Source organism: Anser anser (genome assembly GCF_964211835.1).
Source record: "Anser anser genome assembly, chromosome: 4".
Classification (NCBI taxonomy): Eukaryota; Metazoa; Chordata; class Aves; order Anseriformes; family Anatidae; genus Anser; species Anser anser.
Genome location: NC_139724.1, coordinates 15805767 through 15827405, shown reverse-complemented (window position 1 = coordinate 15827405; position 21639 = coordinate 15805767). Strand labels below are relative to the sequence as shown.

General features: G+C 42.6%; 1 protein-coding gene across 4 annotated transcripts in view; it reads left to right on the top strand.

Moving 5' to 3' along the window:
* SLC4A4 (solute carrier family 4 member 4) overlaps positions 1–21639 on the top strand; it is a 229489-nt gene that overhangs the window by 67569 nt on the left and 140281 nt on the right. For all 4 annotated transcript variants that reach the window (XM_083835258.1, XM_083835255.1, XM_083835256.1 and 1 more), the window contains exon 3: positions 5370–5549. In XM_083835258.1, coding sequence (XP_083691384.1) covers positions 5370–5549 — 180 coding nt within the window. The remainder of the gene's footprint in view (positions 1–5369; positions 5550–21639) is intronic.

Below are 21639 nucleotides of genomic sequence, written 5' to 3'. Positions count from 1 at the left end.
TTTAGCGATGTAAAGGCGTGCAAGTGAGTCATGAATAGCAGAAACGTTACGAGGTCAGAAAGCTTCAAGCCTGCAGATTTCTCAGTTTTTATTTTTCAGTACACTTTTTTTTTTCCCCTCTCCTATTTTTCCATTTCTTTAATCCCCAGGTTCCCTTACATGGAAGAACTCAGAAAAGGACTAGAGAGCATGGTGTCGCATTGTAGCAGCATGCTTGAGGGACCTGACCCTTTGGAGCAGGGTGTCTTGGAGCTGCTTTCTTCCGTGTGTGCTGTCAGAGTGCTGCTGGGATCAGCGCGTGAGCTTGTGTGCTGTGCATGACTTGAGATCCAGGCAGTTTCACTCCCAGTACTTCAACAAGACCATGCTTGGCGAGGACAGAGATGAACAGATATCCTTGCAGGCAGGGATGGAATTCTGCATTTTACAAAACTTAAATTTGGCGATGTGTGAGTGGGTTTTCACCAGTAAAACTGATTCAGGGAGACTCGTGTGCCCGCCCTCTAAATCTGGACTCTGAATCTTGAGCTGCTTTCTTCAGTAGCTCTTAATGAAGCAGAAGTTGTGGTTTCAACCAAAAATTTTCCAGGGGAAAAATACGTCTCTGATGATGACTGCTTCTTGCTCTATTAATAATGAGATGAACCAATTTTGTTTCAAATTTGGTACACAGTAAAGTTTATCTTCATGCAAAGAAAATTTAACTTTGAAAGTTTTATCTACAGTAGGAGTAAGTGTGAGGAAGCTGTGATCCATTGCTGTGCTTTGGAAGAGAAAATGCAGGCTGCTTTCACCTGCAGGTCTTGCTGGGCATCTTACCCGTGAGATTTTATAGCATTGTGAAATTCATGCCTCTGGTCATCCAAAACAGTTCTGAAATTAATGAGGTGCACACAGAGACTAGTCATTTTCCTGGGGGAGAGTGGGGAGGGAGGGAGGAAGAGGTTGTGAATGCAGCAGGGTCTATAGGAGGAAACTTGCAAATGGCCTCCACTGGGTGCACGAGAGAAACCTGTGGCTCGGTGGGACCTGGATTATCAGAAGTTTGCAACTTGGCTCTGCTCCTCCCATCTTCCTCCAAGCTGCAGGATAGTAGTGAGGTGCATGTGTGTCATGTTGGATTTATCAGGTATTACCGCTTGTCGTAAATCGTTCTCATGGGAAAGCTCTGTTAGCCCAGTGAGTAGGAAATGTCTCAGAAACCCCGTGCATTGAGAATACGTGTCAATTGTTTCCTTCCAGGCGCTTTGGGAAGGGAGCCTAGAAGTTTATCTCAGCGTTCACAACAATGTAAACAGATGCCAAGCACTTACTTCAAGTACGCAGAAAAGGAAAATGTCTTGCTTGGCCACCCTGAACGTATTGGGAGAGAAAAAAATCAAAATTAAAAAAAAGGCGGAGGCAGGGGGAAGGACAAAAAGCTGCATTAAGTGTCTCCCATGCAGAACAGGGAAAAGCAGCTAAGTAATGCAGATATTTGCCCACATATATACAACTTAGTTTCATATCACCAAAATCTGCACTGTGCACACGTGATCAAAAGATTAAAGAGATTGTCCGGTTCTGTTGGCAGCATATTAAAGCATTAAGACTACAGGCTTACTATGATGTATTTGTATTATCAAGCTGACCACAGAATTAGTGATTCAAAAGAGGACCTTGTCTAAATACAAATAGCTGGAATCGCCCCATCCTTTTGCATCTGGCTTTTGGATGTGATTTGGTAAGAATTCCTTGGGAGCAGCTACCGCTGCCTTGTTTGTCCCAGGGGCCACCCCTACAACCCCTACAACTGCTGCTTGTGCTCAGATAAAATTCCCCCTTCTCTCTCTCTATGCAGCATTTATGCCACCTGCCGTGTTACAGCTGATATTTCCAGTTGCTGGAATAGCTTTCCTGGTTTTGCTTGATGTGCCAGAGCTAAATGGTGTCTTCAGGTGCTGACCTGCAAGGTCTCGCTGTGGGTATCCCAACACTGGCATTGTGCCTCTGCCCCTGCCCAGGGCCCTCAGAGGTTTGAGCCCATTTCTGAAAGATTGTGATGCTGGCACACTGGGCTGGAAGCAGCAGATATGGGTCCCTTTCCTTCTGCCACTGTTGTGTTGCCTGATTTTTGGACCTTGCTCGGCCCTGGATTTCTGTTTCTTTTTTTTTGTCCTGTTCCCTGAGATGACAAGTTATTGGTGGCTGGTACCGTGCCGGGTGGTTGTACAGCTGTTAGCAGCCTGGAGCATCGGGTGATGCACACGTAGCAGTGAACTTGTTGGCTTTTAGACTGCAGGCACTGGTGGAGTTTCTGCAGTGACCCTTTTGATACCTTAGCCTAGACAGTACTGGCTAAAAAGTAACTTGGAGAGGTTTTCACTAACACTTCATATCTGTTAGTTGATATCTTTGTATCACTAATACTCTATGTATTTGTATATCTGTTTTATTAATTTAGCGTGGTCTTCTGCATAGTTGCAGCCAGTACAGAAACTGCAGCTTGCCATAGCACATGAGGCACCAGAACGATGATGTGATAGCTTTCAGGGCCACTGCCAGCACTTGCAGCCCCATTATGGCTGTGGGTGAGCAGGGAACTTCTTTGTAAGCCTCTGCTTTCTATTGCAATTCTCTCCTAACAAATTACTTTGGAGCCAAAATGTATCACATTTACTGCCAGTCTGGGGATGAGTCTGTTTCTTTAAGTCTTCAAATTGGGGAAGATTTTTTTCCTAATCTTATTGGTCTCTGATAATTAAGAATGCAGTTTTTAAAAAGCCCTTTTTTCAGATGTTTTTCTGTACTTTAGTGACTCAACAACAGTTTGCACTTAATTTCTCATTTCTCCTGTGCTTGCTTTCCAAAGGAGCTACTGTTAGAGGTCTGTATGCCTAAATAGTCTTACTGGGCTATGAAGTATGTGTGTAGATGGGGATGAGACAGTGTAATATGCATAGGGCATGAGCTATTTTCATAAGCTTCTGTCCCTGTCTTTGCATACAGCTCGTTATTCCATTCTTTGCAAAGTCCCTTAGCAATGCTATTAGCTCTTTTCAAGTTGCTATCGGGAAGGGCAACACTGGTCAAGCAGTCTTTTAAAAGATCTCAGATCATTTCAGCAAGAAAATTCATGTGCAGGGAAAGGGAAAGAGTCTCCAAACTTTGCAGCTGGCCTCAAGAATATGTGGAATATGAAATGGCAGATGTGGAGTCTGAGAAGATATCTCACAGATACATCCAATGAGGAAAGGTGGGAGTACCAGAAAAGCACAAACACACCTCAAGCGCAGAGCTGCTTACAGCAGTTGAGCAGAAAGTGTCTCAGCTGTCCCTGTGGAAATCTTCAGTTAAAGATCAGTGTAGTTTTTCCATGGCAAATTCTGAGTTTTCATCAACATCCCTCCAGTCTTTATTTTATTTAATATGTTATATATACATACATATATAAACACAGACATGTATGCCTTTATGCCTGCACCGTATACTTTTGAGAAGGGATTTCACAGGCTTGTGTCCAACATACAGCTCTGTGGGCTGCCTGGTCACCCTTCACCACAGATGTGGTGATCCATCTCCATCTCTTGGTGTCCTCAGACAAGGTGTCTCATTAGAGAGGAATATTCTGAAAGGCTGTTTTTCATTGAAAAATTAGTTTGTTATGGAAATCAGGGATTTTGTGATGAGATTTTCAGTTGCTCAGTCTCAAAGACTGGGTTTGACGTAATGAGCAATTATACACACGTGTTTAGCAGTGAAGTTAACTGGTAGCTGCTGGCTCTGCCTTTACTGTTGTGCTGGCATTTCCAAAGCAATTTCCTGTGTGTTGCAAATAGGTGGTTAATCTGAAACCAAGTGATGCTGCTGAAAAGCAAACAACAGTAATAGGTGCAGCTTGTAGATGATAGCAAAGAGCAATGCGTAGTCTGTAATGAGCGAGAATCAGCGGAGATGGGTAGATAGCAAGGGCCACTTTTCTCCCTAACTTTCCCAAGTGCATGACTGCTTTATCAAGTGAAGCCTGGCTTTCCTTACTTGCTTAACTCCATTCTCCCTTCCTCGCGGGGAGATGCCCCCCAATGAGTTGGGCTGGGACAGTGCTACAAGAAGGATTTGAGCGTATAAAAATAGGCTTATTATTATTATATTTTTATACTCTCCTAAGGCTGTACCCTCTGCCTTCTCTGGAATATTTGATCAGGTTTGGTTGCATGGGGTTTTAACAGCCATGCATTCATGGGAGGTGTAAGTGTCTAAGAATAGATGTATGTGAGGTGCTGAGACAGTGATTGCAGAGGGGTAGCTTGGCAGAAACTGCCATTTCTAGGTGTGAGCAAAAGTAGCTGAGTGAATATGCAAATAAATACACTTGTTCTCATGTGCATTTGGGGCTCCTTCACTCAGAGAAATGTACTTCAGTAATATGGCATGCATGTTTAGCTGCACTTGGCTGAGAAATGAGTGAGGAAACCAAATTTTTTCCAAAACATCAAAGATAGCTATCATTCATCAAGAGCTAAATCTGAAGCAGCTGTTTTTAAAGCTTAAACTAAGATGGCTGAATTATCTAGGAACAGAAAAAGACTTGTAAATGTTTTCTGTACGTACAAGGAAAGATGTCTATTCCAAGCTGGTAGAAGTGCAGAAAGCCCTGAAAATAAAGCATTTTTAATCAAACGCATAAAAAAGAAATAACAATCGGTAGATGTAGTTTAAGGGCATTGTTTTTGAAAGAAAAGCCTATATGAAAGGGAAAAGGCATAACTTGTGTTCACAGTGTGCATACAAAATTTGGCACTTAATTCTTATTTTGGAAAGCATCTAGTACTTAGAAATTTGCAGTAACTTATCTTGGTAGTCCTTCCTCACTGCTGTATTAAAGTTCCATAGTGGTACTTTGATACTTGTTGCTCAGTGGACTAGTCAAGTGATATAAATTTTGTTGCTCTGTGCCCTTCAATTAAGCTGGATCAGTTTGCAAAAGTGAGTGCATAGTCCAGCCAATGTATTTAGTAAAACAAATGAGAAAAAATAATGTGGAATGTTTTTGAAGATGATTGTATTTTGTATTGCAAAATTAGTTTGATGGCCTTCTGTGGTTTTTATTTTTATTTTTAAATGAGTCACAAGGACTGAATAATTATCAGCAAGTCTGCACTGGAATGTACTCTCAGAAATGATTGTACAAAGAATACTTTTCGAATGGTTGTTCAAGAGCTCTTAGCTCACCTTTGGAGCCAAGAAACACACTATTATTTAATGTTAGGCCAGCAACGATAGATGCTTCACTCACCTATTTGAATGAAACTCAACATGAACTGTACCTATCAGTTGTGCACGAACTGTATGCAGTCCAAGTTAATATTTGCTGTGCTTCTGTTCCTCAGGTCATCACACTATTTACATTGGGGTCCACGTGCCGAAGAGCTACAGGAGAAGGCGGCGTCATAGAAGAAGACCTGGGCACAAAGAAAAGAAAGAAAAGGAGAAAATTTCTGAGAACTACTCCGACAAATCAGACGTAGAAAATGCTGATGAGACAAGCAGCAGCATCCTCAAACCACTCAGTAAGTGTTGGTGTTGGTTGTCACTCAGTACAATGGTCTGTCGTCTAGTGATTTGCTCCTGATCTGATCACGAAGGAGGAAAGTGGATCAAGAAAAACAGTCCTCTCATGTTGCAGGGTCAGAATAGTCTAAATCAGTTGCTATCGAATGGTTGCTGTGGCTTGGAAAAGGCTGGAGAGGACATTTCATCCCTCTGTATCACCGGAGTTTGCTACTGAGCTAATGCCAGTCAGCAACAGGCCAGAATTTTAAAAGCAAGTTGACACTGCGTGTAAGGAGATAGCAAGGAAACACAAAGACCGAGTATGTGCCTGGACAGATCGATTGCAGCTTCTGCCCTGGCTCTCAGGATGAAAACTGTGGTTCAAGTACCCCCTGGTTTCAGCTTGAAACAACCTCATAGGAGCAGGTTGATAAGAAGCAGCAAGACCATGGCTGTAGGCTCTAAGAAACAAATCCCCTTGGGCTTTGGCTTCATTATATTAATAACTTGTGATGCTAATAAGTCTTTCTTAACTTTGGTGATTGGTCAGTTTAAAGTTTTGTAGAGAAAAAGGAGAATAAAAAGTAACATGAATGTATGTTTGAATATCTGTAGGGGATGAATATCTAAATTTCTGATAAGCAGATGAGGTCTGTTTCTGGTGCCTTATACCTACATGCATGCTGGAATTGCTAAGCAGACGAGAAAGAACTATGCGTCTCTTCAGTAACATTGTAAGAGACTGTGATGAAGTCTGATTCCTCTTGCTGTTTCTCTGTTGGCCCGAAACTTGTTTTGTAATCTAGAGAATATCTGCTTAAATAGAAGTGGGAGGGAGACGGTGACAGCCTGTTAGAATGGATCATGCCAACAAGGTTTGAATGTAGGGGAACAGCTCAGGATGGTATAGCTCAGATTCTTAAGGCTAATTCCAGGTAGTTGGAGTTTCAGTAAACAGCCTGCTTGTAAGGGAGAGAATGCTTTCTGAGCTAGAGGGAGAGAGGAGTGAGCAGGGGTTGTAAGACCTGATCTTTGAAGAAACGCAGGAGTTATTCATTTTGAAATTGTGCTGCTGCATAGTTGCTGCATGTAAAGACAGTAATATGGGATCAGATCAGTCATGTTTTTAGCCCAGGGCCTGTTATTCTCGCTGGTGTAGATACTTCAGAGAATGATTACTGAAAAGAAAAGCAAGTCACCGAGACCATTTGCTCTTTGTAGCTGTAGTTCCCTAGTTGTTCCAAGGAAGTTTTCTTGTCAACACTCAGAAACCAGTAATTGGTTTTACAGTGAAACAAATAATTATTTGTCTTCAAGAACTCTAGGTATTTACGATTTAGTTTTTATATGTACATCTCTGTTCTTTTTTTTGTGTGCCAGTGACCAAATCTGAAGAAGATACCTTTTGGGGTTCTGGTTGTATTGGTATCCTAGGGAAATCATTTCCATGGGCTAATTGTACCCATGGTTGAAAACCTGTTTCTTCCATCAGATTTTGATTTGCTGCCTTTTGTTTTGCTAATCATTGTTTCTGGTTCCTTTCATTTCAGAAAGGGTTAACGGTATTTTTTCCTCTGTTACTGTCACAATTCAGTCTGTTCTTGTCTGTTCTTCTTCAGCATGTGAACACATGCAGTCTTGTCATCTCTCTGCCCAAGAATTTCCCCCATAGTCTGTTCTAGCCTGACCTCCCTGCACTGCCTATTTTTGGAATGGGATCACTTAAATCCCACACAATATTCCAGGTGTCCCATGCAATGGTGTTAATACTTGCATCATTTGTAACTCTTTCTGCCTTGTTCACCATCTCATGTGTCCATATATATTACCAGGTTCTTGCAGTGACTTGCTGTTGCGCACTGGTGGCCGGATCTTTTTACGAGCTGGCACAGATAATTTAGAACACTGTAAAGGATAGGAGTAGTTCAGATGACTGTCTTGTATTTCTAAACGTTGAGTTACGTGTTGCCTCATCATCCCAGGTTTTTTGCCTTCTGAAACTACTATCTTCATAACAGACCTGAATTATTAGTTTCCTATGTTCTTTTTTGCTGGCTACCAGCCCTCCCTTCCCTCCTTCCACATCTGCAGTAACACCAGGCCTCCTTCAGAAATCTGTGCTGTTCTGCTTTTGACATTTCCTTTCATTTATAAATGTCTCTTTATTTCCATTTAGGTTTCTGTTGCTTAGGCAGTTGCTGAGTTGAGACAGTTGATGGATATTCAGGTTGTGTCAGCTTTTGGTGGCCCTTGCTGGAACTCGGATGAAGGCTTTTTAAGGGTCTGGATGGCTACTGTGCACCATGTATCCAGCTGCTCTGTTCACTCTGTCATGGAAAGTATGTCCAAGAGAAGAGCAGTTCTCTTCAGGAAAAGAAAAGCATGCCTCACCAAACTAATCTGATTTTCATTACTGGCAAGAATGGCATTCTTGCCAATCATGGCAAGAAATCTCAGTACAACCGTAACTTTTTATATCTTTGTTCATTGTAATTGAGTTAAGGCCATGTGGCTAAAGTTCATTTTCAAAAGACACCTCAGAACATTAGGAACAAAGAATTGAGGAATTTTGAAGGGAAATTCTCTGGAGTTAGAAGATAGCTGGAATGAAATATCTTGCATGTATTTGAGACAGCTGTCAGAAGAGTGTATGTGACATACAATGAAGTATCTTTTCGGACTCAACCCTGTGGCTTAGAAGAGTGGGACAGATGGAAGAAGTCTGTGAGGGAATTAGGTGTATGAGTTGGCAAAGAGAAAAAAGTTTGCTGCATTCTGGCCAGGAAGGAGGGAGTGTTGGATTTTGTGTTTCTTCTCTGAAGGGGGAAAACAGCAGAAACTGAGCAAGAAGGGAAACACAGAGTTTGGAGACAGCCAGAGCTGACTTTAGAGAGCCTAAACTTTTTAGAGAGTTTAGAAATCTAACATGCCTTAGGTTGTTTTACACTGATGGATGGTTATAAAGGGGACTACCCTGCTTAGAGGTAGGTCAGCTGTGCAGGGGCTTGCTGGATATTCACAGGGGGTACGCAATGTTTTGGTGTCATCAGAAGAGCAGAAAAATCTGTGCTGGACACTAGGGAAAGCAGAAGTCTTGCACCCACTGTGGCATCTTAAACAGTTCAGCGTCTGCCTCACGAAGGGACCCAAGAATAGAAGGGTAGAGGGTGTTGCAGTTTGCAGGATTAAGGGCTGCTGGGACAGCTGTGTTAATGACCTTTGCATAACGCTGCTTTGCACGATGGCTGGATGTAACCGGCACTAGCTGTTACTGACTGTGCTAACCACTAAAAATGGCATCGGATTCCTGCAGGTTTCAGAGACCTTTCAGACACTGGGGCTTAATGAATACTCAGCAGCAAATATAATGTGTAAGACACGTCTTCAGAAAGGCTTCAGAGGGGGGTAAGAGGTATATGTCAGCATAACAAGATAAAAAAAATAAAATAAAAGTGCCATTTGTGTAGTTGCTGGTGAAATAAGGGGACTGAGCAGGAAGGTATTTGAATCTTTTCCTTAGAATTGGACGATATGGATTTATATATTATGTTTTGTTTTGTTTTTTTTTTCTCAACCATACTTTAAAACAAGCAAACCCTACTTTTAAATTAAGGAAACACGGACTTCTTGGAGAAACGTACAATGTGTCTAAGTCTATGAAAACAGTAATGTATATAGCTCTTTCTCTTTGCTGATTTCTGTAATTGTTAGCTTGGCCAAGCATTAGACACTGTCAGTTCAGCTTGTATGTGCTTCTTAGTTTATTTTGTCTTCAAATATAAGGACAATCATAGAAAGTCATTCACAAAATCTGAAATAATGAAGTTGTTTTAACTATACTGAGAGCTTTGTTTTTACTGAGCAGAAAGCTTAAGCCAGTTTCGATTTGATACATCAGTTTTATTTCTTGATCTGTCCCTAATGACTGTGAAGTCTAAACTCAGATATCTTACCTGAACAAAGGTGATGCCTCAGCTTCTTTGGTGAAAAATCTGCAATCAGATTTTGACCAAATCTGGATTTGCATCACCAGGTCAAGCTGCTTGTACCACAGCAAACGAACCTGATGAAACATGTCTGTGGATACAGAGAAGCAAGTAAACAGTCCATAAATGCAAACTTGCCTATAAACATTTTGTTCCAGTTCAAAACCGGTCTAGCTGCACTTCAGTATTTGGAAATTGGTGCAGTCTAGAAGTGTCAATATTTTTTTTTGAATAAAATCTGTGTCCAGTTCAGTCAAACAAGCTAAATTCTATGAGTTTATAAACAATTCTCAGCTCTCCCATCTGGAGAGAGTTAGGGAAACTGAACCCATAGAGATATGTTGTATCTAAAGTAAATTACTGCTGCTTAGGAAAGATGCCTGCTTCAAAAGTCCAGACAGGGATATTCTCTGATACATGGAGGAGGAGGCATTAAGGCAATGATCCCTCTCCAGAGCCCTTTCAGCATATTCCAGGCCTGCAGGGGCTGTCTCTGCACTCAGAGAGAAATTGTTGTTCACACCCTTGTTCTCAGGCAGGACTGCTGACACTGGTGCTAGCTGAAACATGGCTTCCCTTAACCGCAGACTATTACAGCTCTCTGCTCCAGATGTACCAGCACCTTATTTCTAAAAATACCTGCTTTAACTGGCCTTGCCCTGGCTTCCACTTGTGACCAGTAAGAAGGAAACACTTCCTAGCAGTGGTTCTTTTGCACCATCCAGGAAGCTGGCATGCAAGAACTTTGGGGAAAAATTTGTATTGTTATTTGTATTTTCATTACCTTAAGCAGGCTTTAAATGCCCTCTTTTTGTCTGCCTAAAACACGCTTGAGAGTTAGAAAATACATAAAGATTTATGTTGTCAGAACATTGAATTTTTTCTAGAATACCCAACCTGCAGAAAGAGGATAGCATATTGAGAGAGTTTGGGTGAAACAGGGTTTTCAGGGGTAAAGTTAAGTGATTTTGTAATGCTAATGGCTGCAGTATTGACCTGCTAGGGTTTTAGGCACAATCCAATCTGCCAGGCCTGGTTAACCCACTTGGTGGGGTTGAAGGGAAGATTCAGCTGGACAGAGAAAAGAGTCAAAGTGCAAAGCCACAAGAAGCTTGTCAGCTGGCATATGTAGAGGTGTCAGGCCTGATTCTGCCTTCTCAGGTCAGCTGATTGCTTGTCTCGATATGAAGCAGATGGTGTAGTTTGCTTTACTTGCAAGGGATGAGACAAGGGAGGAACAAGAAAAGCAGATAGATGCTGCTTCTTCAGGACAGGCTGCGATCTGAACCCATTTCCCTCTTCCTCATTCTTTACTACAGATGTGTGGAGATTTTCCCATGAGGAAACGCATCTCTGCTTGATCTGGGAAGGGGTTTCTTCTCATTGTCTGGTTGCTCTCCAAGTTTATTTGGCTCACCTCCCTGATACTTGTTTGAGGTGGCTCAAACCCAATGAAAGCGTGTCTCTCGGTAAGCACTGTAGCAGCAGGCAGCATGTAGCACCGTGTTTGTGTACGCAGCAGCATGAGCTTCTCTGCAGAGATGCCTGCACTTGTGCAAAGCTTGCTTGGACTGTCCTGGGCCTGGCCCAGCCCTGTGCCCCTTAGACACACAGCAGGTGTAGAAGGTACACGTTAATAAAGATCCAAATCTGTTTTGAGACTCTGATGTTGTGTTTTGAACAACAACTCTTGGCATATGTGGTACAGAGTTAGGCTGATGTGAGCGATACGGCAGAAACAGAAGTAGAAAATGTGTGATGCTTTGGCAGAATGGAAATCTCTTATCTTTGTTTAGTTTATCTGCTCATGGCTGATGGTTTCTGGCATCTAAGAAACCGTCAGCATGCATTCATGGCTCTGAATTCAGTGGCTAGAGTAAAAGCCCTTTTGTAGGCAAAGGAGATTCCAAACCAACGAAGAGCAAGAAGCTCAAGCTATAAAAGCACCCATCTATTTCCAAAATATTTTGGGGAATTTCATCTGTAGTCAAGGACTGGTATTATAAGCTGTAAAGTAATAACTTGCAATACTATACCTCACTTCAAGCCCTAAGGCATTTTACATAAAATAATCACAAAAATGATACCAGCAACACAGGTAGCGAAAGATTGAAAATTCTCTATTGTTCAGCCTGATTTTAAAGCTAAATGGCAATATTCATCCTCAAACCCTGTTTTCAGGAGGGTTTCAATGACTTGCATTTTTAATTTTTCTTTTTTCAATTTAAGAAATAGGAGTGAGAGGGAGGTGGGCATAGCTCTTTTGTGCCTTGTGTTTGTGCAAAATGTTATTCACTCCTCTGCTCTGTAACATTTTGCAGAGCTGTTAATGCAGCCTGCAGGTCTGAGGGGGATGAGAGCCTTCATTCAAAATTTATGGAGAGAAGGTAATAGGCAAGTGGACTGCAACATTTTATGTTCTTGAGGTCTTTCCTCCGAATCACAGTCTCGTTATTTGCTCGACTTGAGGGTACCTTGCCGACCAAGGGTATGTGAAAATGGGACCCTAGAACAGTGCTACTGAACCAGAATAAAGAAGGAATTTGCTTTGATGGGACAGTAAGCTGCCTGCTGACTTTACTCTTCAGTTGTAAACACAGGACGTCTTCATCCTCATCCTAAGTACAGGATGTCCCATGCATATGAAGCCACCCACCTTTGCATATGTCTGTACTCCCCTTCCCCTCCAAAGACCAAGAGGAAGTCTTCAGCAGTTTCCTCTGCTGACATTAGATGAGATTGATTAGATGAGAAATCTATGAGATTAGATTTTCCTGATATGTTACTGCTATTGGCCAAGTGTGGAGGTTTTATCCCACAGGTTGTGGGATGTCGAGCCTTCCTGCGATTCTGTATGGCTTACTGACTGTTTCAGTTCAAAACCACTGGCAGGTCTGAAAAGCTGTTGTTGCCAAAGTGAGGGATTTGTCTGAACTCAGTGGAATGCTTTAAAAAAAAAAAAAAAGGTTGCAAGGAAAAGAAATGTAGTGCTTGTAGTTTACTGGAAATGGGCATTACAGGGTGCTCAACCCCATTCAGTGCCAGACTTGGGAAATGTTTGCGATACCTAGCGTTGGCAGTGGATTCCGCAAGGTATGTGGGCCCAAAAGCAACAAGCAATAATGAGGCACCTGTGAAACTGATAAACTGCTTTATGTAATAGTATTTTCTTAGGACTTGCATCCTTGTAGACACTAGAATCTGCTTTTGGCAGGAGTCAAAACATGACAGGTGGATAAATATAACTGCAAAATATAAATTCTGGAAAACCTTAAGAGGACTAAGTAGCTGTGAGTTGAGGCCATCTTTCATCTTACCCTGTTAGTTGCAGCTGTTATGCATATGGTCGCATGTGGGCTAGGCGTACTGAAGGTTTTCTTAACCAGTTGAAGGGTGTAACTATGGTTCTGTTTACAGGACACAAAAACAGAAACAGGGGAGAGAGGCTGAAAATCTGGATCTGTCTGTTGGAGTGGTTTCCAGAGGACCCGTATAGCAAGAGAGAGGGAAGGGGTGAAATGTCATCCCATCAAAGGTTTGTAAAGGTTTGCAGTTTGCTGAGAGAAATTCCTCTTCCACCCACCACCAGTAGTTCTTGAAGGTTTCAGTTAAAAAAAAAATAAAAAAAATCACTCGAGCCCTCAGATGTGGGTTAGGAGGAGTTTTGCTGAAGGAGAAAACTTCTGCAGCAGAGTCATTTCATTAAGGTACTATTTGAGGCTTGTGCTGCCATTCTGGATGGAGTGCATCTCTCACAGTGAAGGTGAGGTTTGGTCTGGGTAGATCGGATTTGTTATGCAGGCAGCCGCCGTTACCCCTGTAATGATGGTCGAGCATCATCCCAGGATATGGTTTAATATGCAGCTTTTAACAATTCTTATTTAAAAGGCAGCTTTCTCTCAAAAGTTGTGTGTAACTTGTGGTATGGAAGCTGGAACTCTAGAGAATCTGGCTTTCTCGAAGCTTGCTGTAAGTTTTGGGTACGTGTGCTAAGACTTTGCCACCGAATACCTGCATTTAAGTAGTTCTCGTTAGGATGTTTTACATGGAGAAAGAACTGTAATTATCTAAAATGGGTTGTCTGAACCTGACAGATCCTGTAACATCAGCTGGCACCTTATCTGAAAGCTGGTTAATCTGTTCTTGGTTTATCGAGATGCCTTAGGGACATAAAAGATTTTGTGGTGAGCAATCTTGTAGCATGAATTCACCATGCTGATTTGTTTAAGTGGAGGCTTTTTCATTTTTAATCCAAGTACAACAGTTTGTCTATTGGTTCTGGCTGCTGCGGAGCACGCTGAAGTTGTTGTCATTAGTATCCTTAATTTCCTTTACATTTTGTTTTGCTTGTTGCTTAATGAATACTTTTTTGGCCCTTTCAGGTTCTTCAGGTCTTCTGGTGGGTGTAGGTGCCTAGATACGAGTGGTGCTCTATGTATGCATATAGACACTTTGAGCTGTCTGTCTTTCCAGTGCAGTACCTCTGACAAGGTTCTAGGCAGGGATCCGTGGAGGCCAAGCTTTTCTATTTTTCTGGCATTTTCTCTCACTCACCAACATGATGTTTATCTTAAAGGAAGGCCCACCTATGGGGTTGGAATCCCAATGGATTCCTTGGTGCCCTTGATTTTTTAAGTGATTTATTGCATCCATAATTCCTACTGAAATCCGTAAGACTTGAGCATGCATCCAGGTGTTTCTGGAGAGCTAACTGTCCCACCAGTGGGTCAGATACAATCTGTTCGCCTTATGCTGTACACTTCTTTAGAACTATCAGGTTTTGAGGTCTTTCTGCCCCTTTGTTCAATGCCTGTTCTTCTAAACAATTTGCCTACACACGGCCTGAAATGACATTTCACATTGACTGTCTTAAGTGGGACACCGAAGTATGCAAATCTGTCTCTTGTAAATGCAGGAGGTGAAATATTCAGAGCAGTGTGCTGAGGACAGTGCTGTGAAACACTCCGTGCTCGGCCTGCAGGGACCAGGGCTCTCTACTGGGGACAAGTGAGCCTTCACATCCAGGAAGCACTTGCCGTGAGCAGGTGGGGACTATGCAGCAGGCTCTGTCCCTGGCACTGCCTCTGATACAGAGGCGAGGGTTTATTTGAAACCACTCATGGAAAAAGCAATTGGAGACATCAGTAATACCTTCTGGAGGGGTTTTCCAGGCTTTCTATTGCAGGCCTCTCCTTAAAAGAGCAAGCCTCACAACTTTCCAGCACAAAATTGCCTCTTCAGGAGCACTTACACAAAAAATGGCGAACAAGTTGTGTGCAGTATTACTGAAGTGATAAAGCAATTTCAGGGCAATATAGCAGGCCTGATCTGTATGTAAACCTGCCTGCAGCCTGAGCCAGAGACTGCTTGTTAAAATATACGTCTTGGACACTTATGGGCTTGTTCCCATTTGTCTTACACTTGAGTGTGGGGTGGCTGTTTAATTGTATTTCTTTGTATATATATTCATGATCTTTTTGTCTTTTCTTAAATAGACATCCTATTCTTTAAGTGCAGTATGGTTTATAATAAACTAAATTTCTGGTATTGCTTCCCAACTCAGAGTGCTTGCCTTGCAGGCAAAGATCCTGTGTTGTGAAGGACGTCCCAGTTGATTACCATTGAGGAGTGGAAGTTGCCAGTCCAACTGTGGAGCAGTCCATTCATAATGAGATAGAATTAATTCAATAGGGATATTTAAACATCAATTTAGGAAGGCTCAGGCTTGGTGTCTACCCTGCAAGTTCATTAAACCAGCAGTTATAAATAGCAGGAGACAGCTACAGGATTGAAATAAATGTACCTACTTAGCAGAGCAGATGCAGCACAGTCCAAGGGTGTGCCAAGAGTCCTCTTCCCATTAATGTGGTTGGATTTTTCAGCAATCCAATTTATTTCCTGGCTCTTTAAGACAAGGGGTGGGATTTTTCAAAAGCTTTTAGCTTCAGCTGACTACAGTAAGAGCAAAGATAGATTAGTGTTGAGAGTCTTTGAAAAATACTATTGAGGATGGCCAAGTATCTTACTTTTTGATATGGATATTTTACATGAGGAAGATCAGGAGGAGGACGTTCCCTTAAATGTGTGGGTATCTGAGGGCCTTTAGAGTTTCGGTCTTGAAAAGCTACTGGATTTGTCCAAAGTGGTGGAGTTGAAGCATGCCCTTCTGCTGCTCCTCAGATCTCTAATGCTGCGAGTAGTGTATTTAGGTCACATGTAGCACAACTGCAGAGGTAAACACAGAAATAATTACTGCATCAATTGCAAACATGCCTGCTGCGTAGCTGGGGGCCCATCGGAGTGGCTGTTTGGGTGCAGCTGGCCAAGTCAGCGCTAAAGGGTATGGGAAGGTGCTCAGGGGAAGGCAGGCTGTGGGAGAGGAGCAGGTGAGGAGGTCAGCCGTGCCCGGTAAGTGCAGAGCTAGCAGCTGGGCACCGCACCGCATGCTGACACAGCCCTCGTGGCCGCTCTGACAATGCAAAGGAGAGATTGCATAATGCAGGGAGAGACCTCCCGTTACCTTCGTGGCACATCTGGCTGTGCAGGGTGAAGATGGCCACTTTCGGGCTCTGAGTGTTTTGTTAGGGACCTGCTTTCAGTGGGTTGGACTTCTCTAAGGCAGGACCCCTTTCATCCCTGGCAGCTTGGTTCGTTCTGCGGTTAATAGCAGTGAGTGGTAAGGTCAGGAAGCTCTCTTGCCTTTCACTGCAGGGGTTACAAAGCATTAGGTTTCAAGAAGGATATTTTTGTGTTTATGGCTGGGTTCAGGGAAGAGGCTGTGACCTCAAAAAATCTGGAGGAAAGAGGGGGGGGGTACTTGAAATTTTGGTTGATTGGCCTATGGGAAGACTTCTTGTAGGTGTGGGAGTGACAGAGGAGAGACATTTGTAGGAGGAGGGTACTTCAAGCAGCAGCTAAACACAACCCCTTTTCCCCCACTAATTACTCCAGCCCTTGTCAGCGGGGGATTTTCTGGATGTTGTTTTTTCCAGTCTCTTAGGCTCTATTCTGCTAATTGCAAATTCTTGCAGCTCTCACTGAAGCACTTTTATGGGATGAAGGTACATGGTGATATGAGGCTGTGTCTAGATTTGAACTGTCACCCTAGGCAAAGACTTTCTTGTTTTCTTGGCAAGAATAGAGGGTTTTTCACAGCCAGTTAATTAAAACAATTGCTTTCTTTGCAACACCTCTTGATTGAACTTTTTTTTCTTTTCTTTTTTTTTTTAACTAGACTTCTGCATAAGCTGATCATATAAAGGCTTCTTATAAACACCTATGTTTGTTTCAAACACTTTGTGCTTCCCTTACACCTCACATCCACCTCATTTAGGTGTCTGTGTGGCTGAAATCGGACTTAACGCACAGAATGGTGCTAACAGGCACAGTGGTATTGCTTTGCCTTTGCAGTGCAGCCAAAGGCCCTCTGTGGTGAGAGTGGGTGCCAGTCACAGTAGGTGCACTGGGGGAGCTGAGAGGAGCAGGCAGCTGCTTTTTGTTCAGCCTTTCTGGCTAAGCAATCAGTGCCGCTTTTTATCGCTGCCAAGGATGTTCACTGTTTCTTTCCTGCACCCCCGATGTATTACGTTTTCCCCTTTTCCCCTTTCAGTGTATTTTTTAAAGTAGTTACTGAAGTGTGCTAATATCTCATTCTGACAGAGCAAAACTCCGGTGTCTTTGCCAAGCTTTCATTCCTTGCTTGTGACAGCTGGGAAATGAACTAACTTTTTTTTTTTTTAACTTGCAAAGTCCAGGTGATGAAAGGTAAGGCCAGAGTGTTCCTCCCTGAGTGTGTAATGAGACTCCCACGTGTAATAACAGAAAGCGATCGTTCTTGGCAGTGCTGGTTGTTAAGGAAGATACTAAGTGTCTCTGGTGCAGGGAATTAGTTATTTTCCTGTCCAGGAAGGTATGGTATTTGCAAATTCCCCTCTAGGGTCATTTCTGAAGTTGTTTTTGAGCTGGGGAAAAGGAGCAGTGTCCCTGAATTACACTATGTGTATGTTAGGTCTGATTAAATATAGGTAACAGGCTAGTACCCATGGCACTTTGGCACACCTGTTTGGATGCAACACATAGCGTCTGAGTGTTGCCCTTCCACCAGCTGCCCTGTGTGCCTTTGGCGAGCCCTAAAAGCCTGGTGTTGAAAATCTTCAAAGGGACAGTTATGTCAGGGATCTTGCGTGAGTGAAAATAAATCTCATCTTAATCTACCAGCATTTCCCACATTATCCTCTCTGGTTGACACTCTTTATAGACGCAGTTCTACATCTCACTCTGGCAAATCCTTTACTTTGAAAAAACCTCATGCCTGAGTGAAGCTCTGAAGCCTGCTCCATATTTTACTTTTTCTCTTCCTCTGCTGGGACATATTTAGCTCTCCCCACCATGCTTCTGCTTCGTACCAGGGCTGAAAACCAAGGGGATAAAAGCTCTTGGGCTTCCTTTCATCCCAAATGCTGCCGTCAGGGGAGTGCCAAGGCTGCTGTGCACACAAGGGTCTGTGCACTGAATTTTTCCCTGGCTGAACTTGGCAGCTTGCCTCTGACATTGTTCTCCTTTCCACAGTCAGTAACTTCTCTTAATTTCCAGCAACATTTAAGCTCTTTTCCATGCATTTCTCCAGCCCCTCAAGTGCCACTAAAGAGTCCTTAGGAAAGGAAGGGCTGCTTAGCCACACGAAAGCAGCTCTATCTTTGCCATCTTGCATGGTTCCATAGAAGAAGTTCACAACACAGACTGAAATGTCACCCTCAAACTTTGCTTGTTTTTTGCTTGTGGATCGTTTCATATAGTGGTAATGTCACTCGGTGGTGGTGTTAGTCACCTTTAATTGTGTCAAAGCTGGGAGGTATCTAGTAGAGCTTGCTGCCTTACGAAGGTTTATTCAAGTGAATTAGAGGTGTGTCATGTGGGACTCAGAAAGCATCTTTTAATTCTAGGATTTCAATGTTTCTTTGGTTGTGATGCAGTTGGACTGATGCTGAAAAGTGACTTGAGTTTGTAAAGGAGTTTTAAAAAAAAACGGGATTGTAACATGCCCTTTCAAAGCAGTCACAAATGCCTGGGCCTGGAATAACATGAACATGCAGGAGAGAATTTTCCACCCATGCAGAGGCCAGGGTGAACTCTGCAGATCTGAATTCTGCTTTCAGAGGTTTCTGGATGTATCTGAGATGAGCAGCCATTGTGGAAGAAAAGGCAATGAATGTGATCATTTTCTTCTCCAGAGAAATGGTAATGTGCTTTTGATGCAGATTATTTATAGGGCCGGTGCATTTAAAGGCACAGTGTCACGTCCTCAGGTATTTTATCGAAAACCTGCCTCCCCTGGTTTCTTTGTTAGAAAACAAAACACAAGATTGCCATGGTAATAACGCCAATACAGATAGTGGAGCTGTTGAGCAGTTCAGCTTAGGTTATTATCAACTTCCATGAAAAATCCATAACCGTGAAAGCACAAGACGAATTTGAATATGATTTATATGAAATAAATATATAAAAGTGGAGTCACTTCAGCTTGCCTTCTGGTTTTCTCAGCCTGATGCTGTTGCAGCCCTGCCATACTTCCATGTTCTCTTTGCAAATTGAGGAATTGATACAAATATTTTTGGTTAAGTGGAAGTTAAGATTCTCCTATAGCAACTTCCCTCTGAGAGGAGAGTTAAAATCATAAAAACCCGCCTGGCTAATACTGAATTACTTGGTGCAAAGTTTGAGGTAAAAGAGTTACAACTGACCACTTTGCATTTGATACATGTGATCGGGGCATAACAGAGAAAATTATGTATAAAATAAAGTGATGAATCATTCTCAAAATATCTTCATTTTGCAGTAGGTATGAGTGATTTAGTGGTCACTTCTGCCTTGATTAACTGCAAGTTTGCTTGCAGCTTTACACGTAAGACGTTCTTGATTAAGAATGGTCTTTGCTTTTTTTTTCACTAGGCAGTTTTACTGGAAATCTGCCTTGACCAAAGGTGACACAATTTACCATGCCAGATGTAGAGGAAAGTAATTCAATATAAACTTGATGCTGCCTTTAAAGCCACAGGGTGAATAGCTGTCTACTTTGTAGATTTGAAGTGGTTCTTCAACTTCATCTTGAAACTTCTTCAGTTTTCAGAGGAAAAAGTGCCTCTGGGAAGTTTTTATGAGCTGTATACTGTCACTTTGACGTGGAATGTTACTCACATAAACATTGTTTTAGATGGACAAAGTAAAAAAATAAGCAATTCCTTTCATGGTATGGGGAAGACCTCCTTTAACTGGAAGCTCGCTGTGTTAATCTTCTGTCTTGAACTGATAGCATGTGCCACTATAATTACCTAAGCCACCTTAATTCTTTGCCTAATTCTGTTCTGTGCATTCACGTGAAACTGCTAAGGGACAGAAAAGTCTAAGGAATTTACCATGTGAAAAAAAAAAATCTCATTTAGAAGCATTTTGATTTTAAGCCAAAGATATTTCCATGGCTGAGAAGGGCTGAATGGCGTAGGTGATGGTTGGTACTCTAAAGCTGCCCTTTTGGGATTAAACTCTATGCAAATCTGTTGGACAGTGTGGGAACAAGCTATCTCAAAGCTCTGGGTTTCTCTCTGTGTATATGTAAACAAGAGTTTGAAGCACTTCACAGCATAAACACTGGACCTGTCCATTGAGCCTGGTAGCTATTTCATCATTCCCCTTACGGTCGTACAATGTGTTTCATACAGTGAGTTTTCTGACTCATGCTTTACCAGAAAGCACAGCTTTGTTCAAACGAGGCTCTGTCATACTGATAAACAGGCAAACTGGTCAGCAGCAATATCACGTTGCTTCTGCATATTTACTTTGTAGGCATGTATAGCACGCGTGCTGCTTGGAGGTGACTTGGTGGTTGACAAGTGCTGTACTGGTAATGAGAGGAAAAGTAGAGATCATTGAGATTCTTACTAACTTGATGGTAAAGTTGTATATCGGATCTTCGCTGCTGTCCTTGGTCAGTCACTATCACCCCAGGCAGAAAAATGCCCCCCTTACTGTATGAGTTGATCAGGCCGGTTGCATGCTAAGTCTTCAAGATGCCCCGAAGTATGTTTTTTTTGTCTTCTTCCCTTGTTTGAGCAGATATTCTTTAGGCGAGGAAAGAGTTTTGCAGGCACTGTGATCTCAACAAGACTTGAAAACAATTCTAAGATGGTTGCTGCTCCACCATTTATTGCCTTTTCATATACAGGGTGGCTGACGGCCTAATTCCCCCCCTGCATCTCTATCAATTTCTCTCCCTTTGGAAGCTCTCTGATAGAAGTGAAGCATACTGTTAATAAGTAAATGGCTTTAGCCCACCATCCCCAAAAGAATTCCCTCTTCCTAAATCCAGTAGGGCAAAACAACACTTGGAATTAATGGGCCAAGCAGTTCTAGCAAGATGATGAGGTGAATAGCATCATTGAGGAAAGACTCCCCAAAGTGGTGCAGCTCTGGCTCCAGGAATCCAACCCACCTGCCCTAGGAGTTAAAGCAAAAACTCAGTGCCCCAGGGCTATAATTATCTCTGTGGCACTTCAGCTCCATGGATAGGAGCTAGTGGGAAAAGAGCAGCCAGCTGAACTGCAGGTGTACTCTGGGCAAACTGGGATGTAGGATGCCCTTAGTGATACCACCCTGTGAAAAGTGTTATCCCGAAAGCAGAGTTGGGGGAGAGGATATGGGCTTGGTTGTTCAGTGCACAGGGGAAAAAGGGCTGGGCTAAATTTGCTGCATGTGGGACCAGTTGCAGCTGATGCAGTTGTGGTTGTGCTGGCAACCAAGGGAGTAGTCACACGAGCAGAAAAGTAGGTATTTCCAAAGACATCCACAAATAGCTTGCTTGCCAGAGAGACTCGCAGAATGAAGGGGCTCTGGCTACTGTACGTACCAGTGTTGGGGTGGAACAGGGCATGAGGCAGGATCAGGGAGCATTGGGAATAGAGCTGTGAGCTGGTAAGTTCTTGTTCCCTGCGAAAAGTGAAAATAATGTCTTCATTCTTATAAAGTCCTGACGTAGGCTTAGTGCAAAATCCACTAATGTGAACGTAACCAACATCTGGATTTTCTTCTGTAAGCCCTGCTCTGTGTTTTCTGTTGCCTTTTGTGAACC